This window comes from Macrotis lagotis, chromosome 1 (genome assembly GCF_037893015.1).
Source record: "Macrotis lagotis isolate mMagLag1 chromosome 1, bilby.v1.9.chrom.fasta, whole genome shotgun sequence".
Lineage (NCBI taxonomy): Eukaryota > Metazoa > Chordata > Mammalia > Peramelemorphia > Peramelidae > Macrotis > Macrotis lagotis.
In genome coordinates this window covers 371,495,473-371,515,468 of record NC_133658.1, presented here as the reverse complement: position 1 = coordinate 371,515,468, position 19,996 = coordinate 371,495,473, and the positions used below count along the sequence as shown (strand labels likewise).

General features: G+C 39.3%; 1 protein-coding gene across 3 annotated transcripts; it reads left to right on the top strand.

Moving 5' to 3' along the window:
• Positions 1-12,492: 12,492 nt before the first annotated feature.
• RPL26L1 (ribosomal protein L26 like 1) lies at positions 12,493-19,105 on the top strand. Of its 3 annotated transcripts, none has more exons than XM_074212401.1 (4): positions 12,493-12,607; positions 12,723-12,895; positions 15,240-15,359; positions 18,931-19,105. In XM_074212401.1, exons 2-4 carry the CDS (start codon positions 12,728-12,730, stop codon positions 19,057-19,059), a joined length of 417 nt encoding a protein of 138 aa, XP_074068502.1. In that variant the 5' UTR covers positions 12,493-12,607; positions 12,723-12,727; the 3' UTR covers positions 19,060-19,105. The 3 variants fall into 3 exon arrangements, with proteins under 3 accessions (XP_074068502.1, XP_074068500.1, XP_074068501.1); XM_074212399.1 differs by having other exon boundaries at positions 12,497-12,607; positions 15,240-15,380; XM_074212400.1 differs by having other exon boundaries at positions 12,499-12,615; positions 15,240-15,380.
• Positions 19,106-19,996: the final 891 nt, after the last annotated feature.

The window sequence follows — 19,996 nt, the reverse complement described above, 5'->3', positions numbered from 1 at the left end:
GCTCTCTCATCTGCAGAAGGGAATTACTAATACAGACTTTGTGAGCAGATAGTATAAGTGAATCTAGTGAGCCACATTTTCAGAAATCCATGTTGTACAGCCTGCATGACTTTCATCCTTTATTATATTTCACAGTAATTAAAAGTCATAAGCAGAGTGTGTATCCAGGGATTTTTATAGGTTGTTGAAGGGTGTCTGCTTTTCCCCCCAAAAATCAATCATCTAACCTTAAGTACTCTTGCTTTTCTGTCACAATTTGGACTGACCCTTCTCCCACCATGTTTATATTCAATATAGGACTCTCCTTCCTCAGCTCTCAATCAATCTTGCCCCTAATACCAGAATTACTAGCTATGGTTCTGATGAAATTGCTAATTGATCCAATGCCATTAGTTTGGCAATTGGCACTAGCCAAAGAAAAATTGATGTGAAAATATTAGACAGTGTATTTGATTTACCAAGCTACAATTCATTAACTTATGCATGTCTGCAATAAATATTTGTTAAACACCTAAGATTTGAAAAGAAATCAAGATAAAGAAAAAAAAAACAGGAGAATAAGGGTCCCTGTTCCCATATGCCTCACAGTCTAGTTAGGGAATGAGACAAGAATAAAGAAGGGCATTTAAAAATTGCAAAACAAACTATTAAATGAGATCCAAGAAGAGAGATTATTTCCAACAAGGATCAGGAAAGGTTTACTGAAGGATATTGAGGATAGTGGCAGTTGAGTTAGGCTTTTAAAAATGAGTAGAAATTCAACAGACAAAATGAAGAAGAATATGTCAAGCACATGGGGTTAACAGAAGAAAAGCATGGATGTGTGTTTGGGGAAATGAAGGGGAGTCCAGCTGGGTGTAAATGTGTAGAAGGGGGGCATCTAGGTGGCACAATGGATAGAGCTCTGACCCTGGAGTCAGGAGTGCCTGAGTTCAAATCCAGCCTCAGACATTTAATAATTACCTAGCTGTGTGGCCTTGGGCAAGCCACTTAACCCCATTTGCCTTGCAAAAGCCAAAAAAAAAAATTGTGTAGAAGGAAGGATAAAGGGATAGGATAAAAGAAAGATATATGAGTTAAGCAGACAAAAGTAAGTTTATTTTCAGGCAGGTTGCATTTGCCTCAAGTCTTAGAAATTTCAAAGGAAATAGAAATTTTAAAAGAGAAAATTCAGAGACCCTGCCTAATTCAGAGACCCTGCCAAAGAGCAGAGAGACTATTTGGTTTGTTATTGTTGTTGTTATGCATTTTTTGTTTTATTTTTTTACTTGTATCCTTTGAACCTAAAACAGTGCCCAGGAAGTAGTTTATTGGATTATTTAAGTCCCATCTCTGATACATATAAACTATGATGCTGGGCAAGTCATTTAACTTTTTTCTATTCCAGGCAATGCTCCAAAAGACCTTAAATTGTAGCCAGATTACCAATATACTTTTGTAGTATGTTTCCCCATCTAGAACTCCCTATGCTGTTGAAATCATAAGTCTGAACCAAGGGAAAAAGAGAGAACATTTACAAAATAGAAGCTTATATTTTTTTCTAAGCTATTTTTATCTTCCCCCAAAAAATTTTAGTAGTCATTTGGTTATGAAGGCAGACACTAATAGATGGAGAGATTTAGAGTTAGAAGGGATCCTAGAGGTTTTCCAGTTCAATGCTCATTTTACAAATGAAAAAACTGAGGCCAGAGAGAGTAACTATAGTCATATAGATCCAAGTCCTGGACTCCAAAAGGCCCACTAATTCTCCAATACCACCTCCTTAATTTTAATCACATAATATCAGAGTTGAAAACAGTTTCATTCTCACCTAATCTGTGCCACAACAGTGCTCACTTCTCCATTATACCTAGCAGCCATCTAGCATTGGCTTGAAGGTACGTAATCAGAGGGTACTGCTTTCCTCTGGACCAGACCTTCTGGCCCACTGGCACTCTAATCCTTGGGAAGATTTTCCTTACTTAGGGATTTGATCTTTGACCAACCCTCAAGCCCAGAAGATAATCATAAAGTGTGAAAGAGGTTTTACATAAACTGCAAAGATTTCTATTCCCTGTTCCCCTAGGGAACACGTGAGGAGTAGGGCAAATCTCATTGATTGAACAGGGCTTTGAATAGTTAAGTCCTGTAGCGACTGCTCAGTTCAGGAAATGTGCAAGGTTAGGGCTAGAAGCTAAGATTTTAAAAGGAGTCAGAACCCCTCCCCTACCCACTATTTACTCCTAGTTAAGTTAAAAAACATTGATTAAGCGTTTACTATTTAACAGGCATTATGTACCATACACAAAAGAGCAAAAAAACCTCTCTCCTTCTGCTTCCTCCCTGTCCCTTCCTATTTTCTCTCTTCCCCCCCTCCCCCCAGGGAGCTATCAGTTTAAGGGAGATACAGCAAGTAAATAACTAAGGGGAAGAAGAAGGGATCAACTTTTATATGGCACTTCTTGGATTTTAGGCACTGTGCTAAACACTTTACTATCTCATTGAATTATCTTATTTGATGAGATGTAGACATGTAAAATGTTTGGAGGACAGAAAGTAATCTAAGAAGGCACCTCGGGTATCATCTGGAGTCAGGAGTACCTAAAATGAAATCTGGCCTCAGACACTTTTTAGGTGTGTGACTCTGGGCAAGTCATTTAACCTGGTTGCCTCAGTTTCCTCATCTGTAAAATGAGCTGAAGGAAATGGCAAACTACTCCAGTATCTTTGCCAACAAAGCCCCCAGTGGTGTCATGAAGAGTCAGATACTACTGAAAGTAGTATACAGCATACTGAGGAGAGGCATTGGGACTTGAGCTCGGTGTTTTGAAGGAAGCCAAGGATTCATAGAGGTGGAGGTGAGGAAATGAGACATTCTGGGTATGTGGAATAAGTAGTACATTAGACAGTTTTGGATAGAGCACTAGGCCTGGAGTCAGGAAGACTTGAGTTGAAATCCAGCTTTAGATACCATCTTTTGACCCTGAGCAAATCATTGAATCTGTTTGCCTTAGTTTCTTCATCTGTAAAATCGGGATAATATTCATACTCTGTCCCAGCATTACTGAAATGTTCAAAATAGATAATATTTGTAAAGTGTTTGCATAGTGCCCAGCAAGTGGTAGGGTTTATACTAATGCTTCTTCCCTTCCTGAGTCCCATTATAGATAGAATTATAGGATTTAGACCAAAAGATACCTTTACAACACTATACAGATAAGAAAACTGAGGCCTAACCAGAAAGGGGAAGGGACTTTGTAAGGTCACACCTGGAGGTAATAACAGATTTGAGAACTAGAATATAGGCCTCATGTTTTGTTTTGTTTTGTTTTTTTGGAATCTAGCAATCAAAGTAACATCTTAAAGTCCCGGAAGGGATGGGTTTCTTCTCCTTTCCACTTCAAATAGAGTTCCCCCTTCTACATTTTCAAAGGACCACAAATTATTTTCTTCTTACTGTTCCACCCTGTGGCCTGGCAAACAAAAAATTCCATAGCTGTCTTGAGAAGGTCATCCAGTTCTGTTCTGAAAGCTTCATTTTCCAATGCTTTAATCATCTTACTTGCTTTTCTTAGAAGTTTTTCCAATTTCTCCACTTCTTTTAGTTATGAAGCCCAGACTTGATCATAATACTCTAACAAGGACCTGACTGATCCTGAATATAATGGAAGGATTACTTCATAGGGCCTGGTCCAGCTTAGGTCACCCAATATCAACTTGCCCTTGGTCCTCTTGGTTTAAATGGCACAGTGGTGAGTCATGTTCAGAAAAGTTTCCATCCTGCTCAGAGATTTACCCATCATCACAGTTAGTGGAGAACTGTAGGTGAAAGCATCACAGTATTAGGAGACCCTGCTTCTACTCTTGATTCTGCCTCTAATCACCAGACAAGTCCCTTTAACCTCTCTAGGGCTCCATTTTCTCTTCTGTAAAATTTCTAAGATTTCCATGATCTTTTCTAGCTCTGAGTCAATGACCCTGAAGGGCTTGTTCAAGCATCACACTTCTAATAAGGGAAGTCACATGGCTTGGTGGAAAGATGATTGGATTTAAAGCTGTTTGACCTTGGGCAACTCACTTATGTTCTCAGTATTTGTATTTTTTCATCCATAAGATAATGGTACTGGCTCTGGTGACCTCTAGGGCTCCTTTCAACTCTAAATTCTATGATCTAGACGGGCAAATCTTGGATTTAAACCCAGATTTTTTCATTCCAAGTCTAGTGTTCTTTCTGCTATCCCATGATCACTCATCTCTTTACCAATATGGTTTGAGAATTCTAACTCTCCTTCTTGATGTTATCTACAAATGTATTAAGTGTGCTTCCTGTTGTATCTCTGCTGACTATTTTTAAATTTTTTCCAAATTATGTGTAAAAATGTTTAATATTTTTTAAAACTTTAAGCTCCAAATTCTCTCCTCTACCTCTCCCCCACCTCCTTGAGAAGGTGAGCAATTTGAGATAGCTTATGCATGTGCAGTTATGTGAATTTTTTTTATTTTTATTTATTTTTAGGGGTTTTTTGCAAGGCAATGGGGTTAAGTGGCTTGCCCAAGGCCACACAGCTAGGTAATCATTAAGTGTCTGAGGTCAGATTTGAACTCAAGTACTCCTGACTCCAGGGTCGGTGCTCTATCCACTGTGCCACCTAGCCACCCCTATGTGAAATACTATTTCCATATTAGCCATGTTACAAAAGAAAACACAGATTTAAAAAAGACAAGAAAAATAAGGAAGTCTAAAAGAAGTATACTTTGATCTGCATTAAGATTTCATCAATTCTTTCTCTGAAGGTAGATATATTTTATCAACATAAGTCCTTCAAAATTGTCTTGTAACACTCTACTAAGAATAGCTAAGTCATTCAGTTGATCATCATGCAGTATTGTTTTTACTGTATACAATGTTCTCCTGATTCTACTCATTTCCTTTTTCATTAGTTCATGTAAGTCTTCCCAGATTTTTCTGGAAGTATCCTGCTCAGGATCCTTCTTATAGTGCAACAGTATTTCATTCACAATTATATACCTCAACTTGCTTAGCCATTCCCCAATTGATGAGCATCCCTTCAATTTCCAATTCTTTACCACCACAAAAAACAGATAAAAATATTTTTGTACATAGAAGTCCTTTCCATCTTTTTAAATTTCTTTGGGATTCATACTTAGTAGTGACATTGCTGGATCAAAGAATATACTAAATTTTATAGCCCTTTGGGCAGAGTTCCACATTACTATCCAGAATGGTTGGGTTTATCTATGCTGACTATTCATGGAAAATACTAAACACCACTGAGATTCCTTCTTTTATGAAACTTCCACTTCTTTCTACACTACCTGATGGAACAACCAGTCACAAGCCACATCCTGTTGGAAAGCTTTATTGATTTCTGGTGTACTGAAGTGTGCTCAATGTGCAAGATAACAATGGATATGGCTTTGATTTATTATTGCCATAATACTGTGTGCATAATTAGGACCTCCCCACCCACCCCGAGATTACAAGAGAATACACAGTTTTTTCCAACTACTCACAGGCATGACCGTTTTGTTTGACTCTGAATCATAAAGAGGTAAATGTGCCTTCTATCCTGGCAGTGACTCAGGAATGAAATTAAAAATAGAATCTAGGAACCAAGAAGGGGAAATTGTGGTTAATCATTAGCATCAATCAATATTTATCTGATGGCCTTGAGTACATCAGTCCCAAGGCAGCATGATGTAATGGAAAGAATGTGGGTATTGGAATTAAGAGACCTGGGTTCAAGTGTCAGTTTTTACTAGTGGTGAGAATGGAAAAGTCACGGAATTTCTCTGTTTTTTCATGTGTAAAATGGGATAACAATTAGCATTTATTTGCAAGTTTAAGGTTGGCAAAGTGCTTTACAAAAATTATCTCATTTGAATACCACAACATTATTTTTCCCATTTTACATATGAGGATACCTGTTAAGAAATTATTTGTCTTCCCAGGGTCACACAGCTAGCAAATGTCTGAGTCAGAATTGAAACTCAGATGGTCCTGATTTTAGGGACAATGCTTTAACTACTGAACCACATAGCCACATGTCTTCCTCAATTACATAAACCATTTTGCTAAATTAGATGTGATAAAGAGTATGTGGGATAGGCCTTTCTGAAGTTTTAATTCATCTATCAATAAAGATTTATAAATTGCCTAAAATATGCCAGATACTGTGCTGAATGTTGGGGATATGAAGACAAAAACAAGTCTGTCCTCTAAGAGCTTACATTCTATTTGGGGATAAATTAAATCTTATAGGAAGATATGCCAATATTCTTGTGCCATTTAGCTCATTGAACCAGAATTATTATCCCCTTTAGAGCATAGGTGCACAGACTGAGAGCTGAAAGTGAACTGAGAGATCATCTAATCCAATCCCTTCATTCCTACCCCTCCAACTTAACTCCCTCATTTTACAGATGAGGGAACTGAATCCTGGGGAGGTCACACAGGGAGTTAAATGGAAGAACTGGGATTGAATCAAATTCTCTTTCCATTTCTAACTCTAGTTTTCTTTCCATTGAAATAGAGATAGAAAAACATAATTGATTTTTAAGTGTTATTTTATTTTTTCCAATTACATGCAAAGATAGTTTTCAACATTCATCTTTTTGTAAGCTTTTGAACTTCACACTTTTCTTCTATTCTCCCATCTCTTCCCCCCTCTCCATGACACGTACAATTGTGTTTAATATTATTTTCATAGTAGCAAGACATAATTGTTAAGAACACCAGATTCTGAGGGTGGCTGAGTAGCACAGTGGATAGAGCACTGGCCCTGGATTCAGGAGGACCTGAGTTCAAATCCGGCCTCAGACACTTAATAATTACCTGGCTGTGTGACCTTGGGCAAGTCACTTAACCCCATGACCTTATTTAAAAAAAAAGAATGCTAGATTCTGGCATTGACTATCTGGGCCAGTTTTGACAAGTCACAACCTCTCTGAAGCTCAGGAAACTCTCTAAAATATAGTTATAAAATTCTAAATTGTTTGTAATGTCTTGATAGCTGTGACAGAACTTTTCACATTGATGAAATCTAATATTCTTGTGTCATTTTAGGCTGAATTTGAAGAAAGGAACCAGAGTAGCTAGATAGCACAGTGGATAACGTGCTAGACCAGAAGTTGCGAAGACTCATCTTTTGCAAGTTTAAATCTAACTCCATGTTCTTAATAGACATGTGACTCTGAGCAAGTCATTTTACCACATTTGTCTCAGTTTCCTCATCTGAAAAATGAGCTAGAGAAGGAATTGGCAAACCACTCTTATCAAAGTCAAATGGAGTTATGAACAGTTGGACAAGATTGAAAAACAGCTGAACAACAATAGAAAAGATAGGCATAGCTTCCAAGATAAAGCAGGTGATAGTCTCTCTGAATTTGACCTTCATTTGTAATATTGTGTTGAGTTCATTACACCTACACACTGAAGGAAAAGAGGAGAGCCTGGAGTAGTGTTAAAAAGAGATGAAGAGAAGGGGAGAAGGAGCTTCTGTTTTTCTTAAAGTTCTCTCCTAAAAGAGGAAAGGAAGGAGGGGTAGTAGTCTTAAGGATAAAAGAAATTTGGATAATACCACAACAATGGAGATTGGGAATCAATTAGGAAGGAATAAAATAATTGCCTTAATTGAGAGCCCAGTTGACATTCATACCATAAGAGGATTAATTTTTTTTTTTACAAAAACTAGGGATATTTAACCTAGAAAAGAGAAGGAATAAAGCTCACTATCTTCGGTAGAAGAGAGAGAAAATTTATTGTTTGACCCCCAAGGGCAGAACAAAGAGCAATTTGGGGCTTGGGCAGGGATGGAACAATCAAGAAATAAATTTAATAGTAACTGCTGGAATTTATATAGCACTTTAAGATAAGCAATGTGCTTAACAATTATAACATTTTACCCTTACCATTACCCAAGAAGATAGATGCTGTTATTATCCTCATTTTACAGATGAGGAAATTGAGGCAGATAAAGGTTAAAAAGAAGGAAATAAATATTTATATGGTGAGGCACTGTCTTAAGCACTTTTACAAATATCATCTCATTCATCCTCACAAAATCCTACCAGGCATATATTTTACAGATAAGGATATTAAGACACAGAACCACTAAGTGATTTGCCCAGAATTACACAGCAAATGTTAAATCCAGCGAAAGTTGAATTTAAACTCAGGTCTTCCCTGACTCTTGGTCCCCCTTAACCACCTACCACAATGTAAGTAAAAGTTTCCTAACATGTAAAGTTATCAACTGGAAGGGAATGCCTATCACTGGAAGTCTTCAAGCAACAATTAGCTGGGCAAATCACAGGGATTCTTGTTCTGGTAAGGTTGGAATAAATGGTCTCTGAAGTCCCTTCCAACTCTGACAATTTGAGGATCCTGTTAGTCTGACACCAGCTTCCTCAGGTCTTTTAGAAATATGAGTTATTGTTCTTATACCACTAAACTAGATACTTAAAAAACAGAAAAATTTAAAGATCTCAACTCTCCTCCAAGGCATACAATACTGATAGAGAAATTGGTATAGGTTAAGGACATTGAGTTCTTGTTAATTAAAGCATTTTTCCAAATGCAGGAGTGGTTAGGGTTGGGAGTTTGGTTTTTTTAAAAAAGGTATTTGTTATTCTGAAATACTTTATCATTACTTTTATTTTTGGTCAGCACCTCTGATTTCATCTGGCTAAAATTAAGAAACCCCTACCAATACAAATTGAAAACTGTTCTGCAATTTATAATTTAAAAGAATTGACTGAGGCACTGAATGGTTAAAGGTTTAACTTTTAACTCCAGGATCACATTGCCAACATGTCTCAGAAATAGAATATGAACCGAAATCTTCCTGATTCTAAGTATATGAAGTTAGATTTAAACTTGGGAAAGATGAGTCTTCCTGACTCCTGGCCTAGCATGTTATCCACTGTGCTATCTAGCTGCTCTGGTGCCTGTCTTAGAAAAATGGCACAAGAATATTAGACTTCATCAATGTGAAAGGTTCTGTCACAGCTGTCAAGACATTACAAACAATTTAGAATTTTGTAAAAATATTTTAGAGCGTTTCCTGAGCTTCAGAGAGATTGTGACTTGTCAGAACTGGCTTTTTTAAACCAACATATAGCTAGTTTGTAATCTAATTTGCTCCTTGGGAGCAAGAATTTCTGTTTGCATTTCTTTGTATCCCCAAGCTATCTTGGCTTGGAGAAAGTGTCAATAACAATTGTTTGTTTTGGCCAGAAATTCTGAGGGTCTTCCCTCCTAAATTTATTAGGTAAAAGAGAATGTTCCTTGCCTCATTTCCTACCTAGCCTTAATCCTGAGACCTGGGCTTAAAAAGGGCGAAGGTCTCCTACTGCATCCAGGGTCATCTTCAGTCTTCCTAATCTTTAGCTTGTCAATGGACCCAGATGGCTCCAGAGGAGAAAGTGAGGCTGGTGTCTTGGCACCACCCTGCCTCACTTAAATCCAATTAATTCATTTGCAAGTCATAACATCTTCCTGGTATCATGGTCCTTCTGGAATATGAATTCATTCACTTTCTTGGAACCCCTATGGTCTTAACCACCCTCATCACTTGTATGGCTTCTTCAGGGAAATGTATGTTTTGCATTTGAATATGGCCAACCCAGCACACTTTCAATCAATGATTTAATAAACATTTATTAAGCACCTACTACAGACACTGTGCTAAATTCTAGGGAAGAAAATGAGACAAAATTCTGCCATCAAGGTATTTACATTCTAATAGGGGAGAAACAACAATCAAACTGATATACACAAAGTAAACTATATTCAGGATAAATAGGAAATAATTTAAAAAGCAAAGACACTGGAATAAAGAGAGATTAGGGAAGGTAAAATTTTACATGGGATGTAAAAGAAGCCCAGGTGGTAAATAGTTGGGACTGAGGAAAGCAAGGAGGGTTTTATGGGCATAGTAGACAGCCACAGAGAAAATACCCAACATCCAGGGATGGAGTATCTTATACACGGAGAAGTCAGGTCAATAAATGGAGGAGGGTTAGTGATAGGTTTAAGAAGTCTAGAAAGGTAAGGGGAAGCTAGGTTATGAATGGCTTTGAATGTCAAACAGAGCATTCCTATTTGCTCCTGAAGGCAGTAGGGAACTAAGGGAGTTTATTGAGGGGGACTGGGGGGGGGGGGGATGGTGTGGAGGGGAAGGGGTGGTTTGAATTGAAAATGAAAGGAAAACATCTTGGTGATTAAAGAAATTCAGGTCTTCAGCACAGCAAGTTAGTAATTTCTTATATTACACTTTTGCTGGATCTTTCTTGTGGCTTTATGGACAGTCCTCTGTAGTACCCTGTTCTGGCAATTAGTTCTCCAGGGTCATCTGCTCTTCTCTGCTCCTCTCTTTGGCTGACTAGAAGGCTCTTCCAGACAAAGACGGGTTGACCTATTTTTGTCCATTAAAAAAACACCTGGCTTACCAAAGGTATTTAAAACTCCAAATCAGGTGAAGTCTAAGTTAATCTTTTTTTTTTTATCAGGTTTATTTAAGTAATTCCTGTTTAAAATCTCAAGCCCACCAAAGCCCACTTCAGGAATCAGCCTCAAAAATTCCAAAGAAAGGGTACATAGGCAGAGGGGCTGGAAGCACAGTTTATTCCCAAGTTCCAATTCTTATTAGTTATGCAAATGAAATCAAGAAAGAACAAGAGGTCATGCCCTCCACCTTCTTGGTCCACATTCCTTCCTATATTATGAATATCTACCAAACACAAAACCCTAGACTTTTGCTCAATATTCGACTGGCACAAAACTTGGGCAAAACCACATCGACTCTCTACACCTATAAAACCTCAGGCTCTGTAACACACTTCCTCCTTCTCTTGGATAAATCTTCAGGGGGTCCCTGTTTCTAAGTCTGGTTCTCTTTGCTCTGGTTTAGAAAACTTCTCTTCAGGCTTCCTCCACCACAACTTGAGTCCAAGAGAGATGACATCATCTATACCCCTAACAGATAGCAAAGTAAAGTTCCCTGATTCCTGAGGCAGCTAGTTGGCACAGTGGCTTGAAGCCAAGCCTAGAGTCAGGACTAAAACATCTTCCTGAGTTCAAATCTAGCTTCAGACACTTATTAGTTGTGCAACACTGGACAAGGCAATTCACCCTCCTTGTCTCAGTTTTCTCATCAGTCAAATAAGCTGGAGAAGGAAATGGCAAATTACTCCAATATCTTTGCCAAGGAAACCCCAAATGGGATCATAAAGATTTGGACATAACTGAAAATTAAAAACAACTGAAATTCCTGACTTCAAGATTAGTGTCCTTTCTACTACATTAAATAGCGTAAATAGCCTGCCTAAATATCTTAGTCTTTTCCATCATTATTTACCTTCCTAAAAGTACTTTTTTGTTACTGACAAAATGGAGTCTCATTACATATTATGATTGTTCTCCAGTCTTGTCCTGTCCTGCCAGCAGTTCTCAAAAGTATGATTGGGGTTCCTGGCAAACCTTTCAGGAGATAAGACTAGTAGGTTAAAACTATTTTCATAATACTAAGATGTTGTTTACCTATCCAAATACACCCCCTTTTTTAAACTATATATTTATGTGAAGCCTGATTTTCTTTAAACACTTCAACCAAAACAACATATTGAATACAGAAGCAGATATAAGAATTCAGCTGTCTTCTACTGTCAAACACCAATGATAATAAATCAATAAACATTTATTGTTGTGTCAGGGGGTGTGCCAGCACTGGTCATCAAGGAGATTTGAAAAATATGTAAAATGATGCCACTCAACACTAAATTTTTGGGGGGAATGTAGTTATTTTCCATAAAATACATTATGTTAACATGGGTTTGTTATTGTTAATGATATTCAAATGTATCAGTTTTAGTTTCTAAAATGATCTATTGTTGGGTAGCTAGGTGGTACTGCAGATCAGACCTAGAATCAGAAAGACTTTTCTTTTGGAATTCAAATGTGGCCTCAAAGACTTAATACCTGTATGACCTTGGGACAAGTCACTTAATCCGTCTGCAAAATGACCTGGAAAAGAAAATGGCAAACTACTTCAGTATCTTTTTGCCAAGAAAACTTCAAATGTGATCATGAAGAATGGGACAGGAATGAGGATGGATCTAACAAAAAAAAAAAACCAAGAATAATGATAGAATCTTAACCAGCTGTGAGACTCTGGGTAAGTCACTTAACTCACTATAGGTTGCCTCAGTTTCCTCAACTGTTAAATAAGAATAATAGCACCTAGGTCCCAGAGTTGCCCTAAGGTCGGATGCTTAGGACACACTGCCGGCACTTGATAAATGTTAGCTATTCTCTATGGACAGTGAAATCTATTTCAGAGATTAAGGAGCTGAGGTCCAGGGAGGGGCAAGGATTGCTCTCCCGTTTCCCTGGCCCCCGAGCTGCAGTGACTCCAGAAGGCCACGCGATGGCGACGCTGCATCCGGGCCGCCGGAAGTCCAGGGCCGGGGGGGGGGGGGCGCCGGAAGTCGCGGCCGGTAGACTTCCGGTGCCGGGGGCGCACGTGTCTCTCTTTCCGGGCGGCCCCGGGCGGCGAGCGTGGCCTCCCCTCTCCTTCCCGCCTGCGGCCGCGGTCTCCTACACCGCGTGAGTGGGTGGGTTGCGGGGTGAGGGCCGGGGTGGGAGAGGAGAGGGAAGGCTCCGGCCCCGCTCCCCGGCCCGGGCGGAGACGTCACTTTTCGCCCCTTCCCCCTTCGTTTAGCCACAATGAAGTTCAACCCGTTCGTGACGTCGGACCGAAGCAAGAACCGCAAGAGGCACTTCAACGCCCCCTCGCACGTCCGGCGCAAGATCATGTCGTCGCCGCTCTCCAAGGAGCTGCGGCAGAAGTACAACGTCCGCTCCATGCCCATCCGCAAGGACGACGAGGTCCAGGTGCGTGCGTGCCGCGCGCGGGCCGGGCCCGCCGAGGGGACATCCGGGCCCGCCGAGGGGACATCCGGGCCCGCCGAGAGGACATCCGGGCCCGCCGAGGGGACATCCGGGCCTCTTAGCGCAACCGGCGACTCCATGGTGATGGCGCGGCGCATGAGCGGATGAGCCCGCCGCGCGGGGGTGGGTGGGCCCGCGCCATGCACGGACTGTGACGGGAGTTCCCGTGTCCTCGTGCGTTAACGCGACAGCCGCTCCGCAGGAGGACGCCCGGCGGCTCCTGTCCAGATTCCACAAGAAGTTAGAATTCGCTTGAGCAGTGTGGACCGAAGTTCCTTTCGTTTCAGGAACTTTTGCAAACTGCTTTACGGATTTAAGATAAAGGCAAGGAGTGGGCCTGCCATCTTTATAATTACAATTATTTGTCGGGTCCTATATTAATTGACTTTTGAAAATTGGTAGTAATTTAAGCTTTCAGACTAGATTCTTGTTGATAGTGAACTTTTTTTTATTATTAAATTTCTTCAAATAGTCATCCACGGGGGTACCTAGGTGGCCCTGGAGTTAGGAGGACCTGAATTCTGTGCGACCTTGGGCAAGTCACTTAACCCCATTGCCTTGCCCCAAAAATGTCATCTCCCAGACGTGCTAGGCCATACATGCTTCTGAAAGAGGTACAACAGCCTTTTAACCTGAGAGGCTTCTGTAGGTTGCACAGTCAATGTAAATATTCTTTCCATTTTTAATGCTTAGAGAACTTTTATTTGGTTTCTTTGTCTTATCCCTAAAAGGATACCAGTAATAAACCTTTCACATAAATTGCCATAAATTACTGTGGCCAGAAAATTTAGTTGTCTAGTGGCCAGGCTTTTCAAACAGCCCTTGGAACGACAAGCAGAATCCAGCACTAGAACCTTTGCAGCATGGCTGGACAGGCCACAGTTTGCATTTGCTGCCATCGCACCAAGAAGCCACAGTTATCTCTTGTCACTGAGTCAGTCAATTTAAGTTCCTACTGTGTGTCAGGCACTGGGGATACAGAGAAGAACAAGAGTCAGACCCTTCTCTCCAGGAGCTCCCAATCTAATGGGGGGAAGCAACACCCAAACATCTTTTACAAAAAAAGATATAAATGGAATAAATAACAAGTGATTTCTTATCAAGAAAACTAGAAGAGGAGAGTATTACATTGGAAATATCTGCAAGGGGTAGCTGGGTGTCACAGTGGATAGAGCACTGGTCCTGGAGTCAGGAGTACCTGAGTTCAAATCCAGCCTCAGACACTTAATAATGATCTAACTGTATGGCCTTGGGCGAGCCACTTAACCCCATTAGCCTTGCAAAAAATTAAAAAAATAGCTGCAGTCTGGAGAATTAGAGGAACAGCAAAGGAGACCAATGTTGCTGGATTGAATTGTAGGGGATATATGAGGTATAAGAAGACTGGGATGGTGGGCGGAAGGAGAAAGTTAGGAAGAACTTTGATTGCTAAGCTGGATTTTTTTATTTCATCCTGGAGAGAATAGGAAGGCGCACTCAAATTTCTTAGGTGGAAAAGGGCTAACATAATCAACCCTGAGCTTTAGACTGACAACTGGGTGGAGGAGGGACTAGAAAAGAGTTGTGGTAGAGAGTGAAGCACCACTGTATATTGGTAATAATCTTTTTACTTGGCAGTAATTTAGTAAAACAATTAACTTTTCTTTTATGTCTTACAGTTATATTCCATGATGGGTTTTTTTTTTTTTCTGTTCCTTGGTAGTTAATAGATCATGGAGCTAGAAGCTGTGGGCAGATAACATAGCAAAAAGATCATCCTTCAAGTTGTTTAGTGTCTGGTTGTGCCTCTTACTGTGCTTTTGAATAGTGGAGACAGAAACTCAGTCTTTTCCATTCACTTAAAGAGAGTGCCTACTACTAGATTTTGAATAAATCAAATAAAAATTGCTACTGTTTTTTCAAATCTGAATTGCAGACCAAATTAAAATCAAAGATTTGGGGGCAGCTAGGTGGCACAGTGGATAGAGCACCAACCCTGGAGTCAGGAGTACCTGAGTTCAAATGTGAACTCAGATATATAATAATTGCCTAGCTGTGTGACCTTGGGCAAGTCACTTAACCCTACTGCCTTGCCAAAAAAAATCAAAGATTTGCAGATTTTACTGCCTGAAATTGTGGACTGAGAATATACTTTTTTTTATATATTTCCTGTTCTTACCTTTTTTTTTTTCAGGTTTTGGTTAGATTCCCAATTTAGGATATTATTAAAATAAAATGATTAGTCTTGAAATTATGATTTAAATACATTAGACATTGACAAGAGTTTTTTCTCATGTTTTATTTTCAGGTGGTTCGCGGACATTACAAAGGTCAGCAAATTGGCAAAGTTGTTCAGGTTTACAGAAAGAAATATGTCATCTACATCGAACGTGTACAGCGTGAAAAAGCTAATGGCACAACTGTCCATGTGGGTATTCATCCTAGCAAGGTATGATTTAGGTAGCTGGCAACAATTGTGGCATGATTATCCAAGAGGATGAATTCATGTGTTGAGTTTGATGGTTTAGTGGGCCACACAAAAGACGTGTTCAAATAGGCATTTGCAAATGTGGCCCTGGAGCTCACTGAATTTGAAACTGGAGTGAAATTTCCATTTCTAGAATTCCTGAGCCTTACTGGAGGAAGGGGTGGGGTGTCTACTCCTAGAGCCCATGGAGGAGAATAGTCTGCTATAATTGAAAGAGCCCTGGACTAGGAGACATGGAAATTAGTAGCATGTTGAAAGAGCCAAAGATTACTTAAGAGGCAGCCAGATGGTACAGATAGAGCACTGTCCCTGGAATCAGGAAGATCTGAGTTCAAATGCAGCCTCAGACAATCGACTGTTATTAGCTGTGTGACCTTAGGCAAATCACTTAACCCTTTAGCATCCTGGGCCATCTTCAGTTGTCCTCATTCATATCTGACCACTGGACCCAGATGGCTCTGGAGGAGAAGGTGAGACTGGTGATTTAACACAGCCTCCCTCACTCAAATGGTGTCACCTCCCTGATGTCATGGTGTTCAAGAGTGAAGGACAAATATCATGAGTGATTAGAATTATAATGATACAAAACAAAAGTTTTAGTATTTGTTCCACCCCAAACTCGTTTTAAAAAGAATTTTTTTTTGCCCCAGCTACATGCAAAAGCAGTTTTCAACTGCTTCTAAAATCTTGAGTTCCAAATTCTCTGCCTTCCTCCCACTCCATTTCCCCAATTGAGAAGTAAGTTACTTGGTGGAAGTTAAAAATGTGTAGCCATGAAACACATTAGTCAATAGTCATATTATAAAATAGACATAACCCCCCCACCGACTCACACATACACAAAAGGAAGAGAAATCTCAATAAAAATAAAGTGAGAGAGGAAAAAGTGTTCTTCAGTCTGTATTCAAACACCATCAATTCTTTCTTTATCATATTTTTGCCCACAGTTGCCATTACTAGCTATATTCCCCTCCATCTTGTTCTCTCCCACCCCCCATTTATTTTATTTTCTCTTTTACCCTGTCCCTCCTCAGAAGTGTGTTGTATTCTGATAATCCTCTCCCACAATCTTCCCTCTCTTCTATTACCTATACCCCCCTCCCCTCCCTTCTTCCTGTCCCTTTTCTCCCATCCATTTCCTCTAAGGTAAGATAGATTTCTATAACCAATTGAGTGTAGGTTATTTCCTCTCTGAGCCATTTCCTATTAGCTCAATCAATCCCCTCATCTTTCCCCTCCTTCACTCCACTGCAAAAGCTTTTCCTTGCCTCTTTTATGTAAAATAACTTAGCTTATTCTACCTTTCCTTTCCCTTTCTCTCAGTACATTCCTTTCTTGCTTATTTGCTCCATCTTTTTAATATATTATACCTTCAAATTCAATTCCAATGCAGGAATATAACCAGTTCAACATCATTAAGTCCCTAAGAATTTGCCCTTCCTATCCACTCTTCTATGCTTCACCTGAATCTTGTACTTGAAAATCAGACTTTCTGTTCAATTCTGTCACAAACTCCTTGTGTGACCTTGGGCATGTTCCCTCTGAACTTGGAATTAGATGATAAAATATTTAAGTTATCTTCTTAGACAAGCAGTCTGTGAATCCCCTTCATTACTGAATCAGGTTTTAACATAATTAGTTTATACTTTTACTTATTGAACTTGAGACTGCTGTACATACTGCTTTTAATACCTCAAAATTGTTTTTTCCTCAAAATTGAGAAACAATTAGTTGTAGGAGTGCGGTAGTAAATAGAGAAGGAATAATTGTGAAACAATGGACTTTTGTAATTTTGTTTAGCTTGGTGGAATAGAAACCATTCTCCATTTTGTAATTTACTACAACAAAACTTGGTTATTAGCTTGCCATGCTATCCTGACTTCATATACCTCAAGGAATGGGATCTAAAGGAAGTTATATTTTGGGAAATTTAATAAAGTTAGCCTTAATTTAAAATTTTTGGAATACCATCTTTGAGGCCTATTATTCTGTATCTTTTTATTTTTTTGCCCAGCCTTCTCAGGGGCAGCTAGATGGCACAGTGGATAAAGCACCAGCCCTGGATTCAGGAGTACCTGGGTTCAAATTCGGTCTCAAACACTTAATAATTACCTAGCTGTGTGGCCTTGGGCAAGCCACTTAACTCCACTTGCCTTGCAAAAACCTAAAAAAAAAAAAGTGAGGAATTCTCCCAGTACATTAGCAGCTTTGTATCTTAAGGGTTTAGGGAACTGACTGAGAGTAAAGAAGGGAAATGTCTTTAACTTGATGGTCACAGGAGTATTATGTCAGAAAAATGATTTGAACACATGTCTTAATAATAGCTAGCAAGAGGCATCTAGATGGCATAGGGAATAGAACTCAAGTCTTGAAGTCAGAAAGACCTGAGTTCAAATCCAGCCTCAGTCAGTTAATATTTAGTCAAGTTTGGGTCGAGGTCTTTCTGGCTCCAGGCCTGGTACTCTGATGACTAAGTCTTCCTCATTCTCAGACTAGCTATCTGTCCAGAACACCAAACTACAGCCCTACCCTATTAGAAACTCATATTGATTATAGCAGGATTTTTAGAGCTGGTAACCCACCATGTAGGTAATGTGGTATATTCCTGCTTCTGATTCATTCTCTTAATTCTTCTCTCAAGTTCTAAGGCAGTCCAGGGATATATGCTGATATTTCCTTATGAATTATTACAATTATGCCATACTAATTAACTAATTAACTTTGAGGTTCTACCTATTTATTAAAGTAAAAAAACTAGAGAAATCTTTCTTTTCCTCACAAACTTTTGTTCTTTCCTATCAGACCCTGTAATCTCCTAGACTTAAACATAGCATTACTGGCTATAGAATTTGTTCACAAGTAACAGTAATAACACTAGAATGTAATTAATTATACTGTGTGGGCTGAGAGAACAATCACAGCTAGTTAGATCTGTTGAGTCTTACTGTGCTGCTGCTGGTTTAGTTCTGGAATCACTGATCCACTGCTTAGCTCAATGGATGCTAAAGTTTCTCCAAGAGTTTCTGTCATAATGTGTTTTTATGAAATAAGACTTAAAACCATTTAGGAAAGAAGTTCTCTAGGTTCTTTGTGTCCCCTCATATTCTCTTTACAGATATCACTGTTAAAAAAAAATAACATTTTCAGGGTGGCTAGGTGGCACAGTGGACAGAGCACTGGCCCTGGAATCAGGAGTACCTGAGTTCAAATCCAGCCTCAGACACTTAATAATTACCTAGCTGTGTGATTGGGCAAATCACTTAACTCCATTGCCTTGCAAAACAAAAAACAAAAAAAACCAGTCTCTCCAGAATGACAGCAAACAGTAATCCTGAAAGATTGTATTCCCTCTTAAAGAGAATAATATCTATGTTCCCTGTGATGAGAGACTTTAGATGCAAAGATACTGGGTTCTGAAAACTTTTAGAACCTTAAGTTTTTTAATATATCATTGTTGATAGGAATTTTGCTTCAAATTGAAGGAATGTTTGTTTTTCATTTTTTTAAACAGGTAGTTATCACCAGACTAAAACTGGACAAAGATCGCAAAAAGATTCTTGAGCGTAAAGCCAAATCCCGACAAGTTGGAAAAGAGAAGGGCAAATATAAAGAAGAAACCATTGAAAAGATGCAAGAGTAAAATGGTCTGTTGTACAGTTGTAATTAAAAATGAAAATTAAGCATAAGTGTTAATGTGTACTCCTTGGGAAAGCATTGTCAGCACGTATTTGCATGGGTAGATTGCCATTTCTCTTCTTCCTCTTGGTTTATTATTGACATGGGGATCCTTAATCCTTTTCACTTTTGATTTCCTGGGTTAAAAAGTGGTATTTTCGGGGCGGCTAGGTGGCTCAGTGGATAAAGCACCGGTCCTGGAGTCAGGAGTACCTGGGTTCAAATCCGGTCTCAGACACTTAATAATTACCTAGCTGTGTGGCCTTGGGGCAAGCCACTTAGCAAAAAAAAAACCCTAAAAAAAAGTGGTATTTTCTTTGCAAATGAAATTTGTTTCATTTTAAAGCTCCTGCTATCTGCTCCTTCTTTCAGTATCATTTGGTTTATTTGAACAATATTCCATTCATTGGTCTTTTTCAAAGCATGGAAAAGACAAATGGCAGGAAAAGAATGACAGTTTCTTGCTCCTGTCCTATCTCCTATCTGGTAGCAAGGCCAGGACACCCTCCTCCCCAACAGTCCCTGATTCCTGCATTTATCTCATTTCCTGGTTGCTTAACCTATTTTTTTTTTTTTTTTTGAGATATAGGCAAAAAGAGAGCATGATATAATGGCATAGGAAGGAGCTCTAGATTGTAGTCTTAAGATCTGGATTAAAGTCCAAATTTCCCCATGTAATAGCATATTGATAATAGCATGTCAGTCTTAACAGTTCTTTCCTTAATCTGTAACATGGGTATATTTGTTTTTGAGATAATGAATGACATAATATGACAGTATATTACTATGGATCCATCTCAGTAGTCAAAAAATTTGGGGGCAGCAGGTGGACCTGAGTTCATATGTGGCATCAGACACTTGATAACTCACTAGCTGTGTGATCTTGAACAAGTCACTTGACC

What these genes read in the sequence shown, in the direction of transcription:
- RPL26L1 (XM_074212399.1), top strand. Translation starts at nt 12,728, where the DNA reads ATGAAGTTCAACCCGTTCGTGACGTCGGACCGAAGCAAGAACCGCAAG. An exon ending in GCAAGGACGACGAGGTCCAG is followed by an intron (nt 12,896 to 15,239) that starts GTGCGTGCGTGC and finishes TTTTATTTTCAG; the next exon opens with GTGGTTCGCGGACATTACAA. An exon ending in TGGGTATTCATCCTAGCAAG is followed by an intron (nt 15,381 to 18,930) that starts GTATGATTTAGG and finishes TTTTTTAAACAG; the next exon opens with GTAGTTATCACCAGACTAAA.